Here is an 825-nt window from a genome sequence, read left to right as displayed (position 1 = left end):
TCAAAAATATAAGAATATACTTTGAAACGATCATTCACTCGTTCTCACTAATTACCTTGCTAAATCCAAGGACACACATTCATGACCAGTACTGGAACAAAAAGGGCATAGAACAGTATTAGGTAATATGCTTACTTAGCTTCAGTAGTTCCACAACCCCAAGCTTCTATGGAAAACAACTTGTAGGGTATTCTGCGATAGGTAACTAAGCTGAGGTTCAAGTCCATAGTCAAAGCACGGTTTGTACTGTCAGTTCCAATGTGGATGCCTGTCGGAAACCCCCTCGACGTTATGTTGAAGTACATCATCTTTGGTCCACCTAATCGAAAGAAAAGAATGCTTAAGAGCCATGATTTTTGTTTGTGAATATCCATGTTGGCATTATATATTAGAAAATAAAAAAACATCATACAACATATAAAGTAGGCCTTACTTTCAATAACTTTGTATTCGGGAGTAAGATGCATGCAAAGACAATGATCAGATCCCCAAAAGTGCTTTGAGTCTCTCCAGGCTTCGTCACTAGCAAGACAGAACATATTTCCTCCTTCTGCTGTTATGAACATCAGCGTAGGTCCATTGTAGCCGAACACATGGTGCTGGAATCTATGTCAAGAAATTAATAGATAAAATGCCTCTTCATTAGCATTATCAAAAATAAAGTATCTATTCACAAAGGTATTTATTCATACATATCTACCAAACCGTTTTAGTCAAAATGCAATCCATAACAGAACAGGCTGAATAAGCTTATAATGATGGTGTTTTCCTTCTGTTCCTTCTGTTTGAAAGATGAGGGTTCTGACAAATTATCTCCATTAATAG

The 825-nt window shown here is 36.7% G+C and overlaps 1 protein-coding gene across 1 annotated transcript in view; it reads right to left on the bottom strand.

Moving 5' to 3' along the window:
• Window positions 1-825, bottom strand: part of LOC119591439 — an 8,612-nt gene that overhangs the window by 521 nt on the left and 7,266 nt on the right. Inside the window, exons 8-9 of the mRNA XM_037940179.1 lie at window positions 434-606; window positions 136-319 (exon numbers count right to left, since the gene is read on the bottom strand). Coding sequence (XP_037796107.1) covers window positions 136-319; window positions 434-606 — 357 coding nt within the window. The remainder of the gene's footprint in view (window positions 1-135; window positions 320-433; window positions 607-825) is intronic.

This window comes from Penaeus monodon, chromosome 28 (genome assembly GCF_015228065.2).
Source record: "Penaeus monodon isolate SGIC_2016 chromosome 28, NSTDA_Pmon_1, whole genome shotgun sequence".
Lineage (NCBI taxonomy): Eukaryota > Metazoa > Arthropoda > Malacostraca > Decapoda > Penaeidae > Penaeus > Penaeus monodon.
This window is presented reverse-complemented; position numbering and strand designations above follow the sequence as displayed.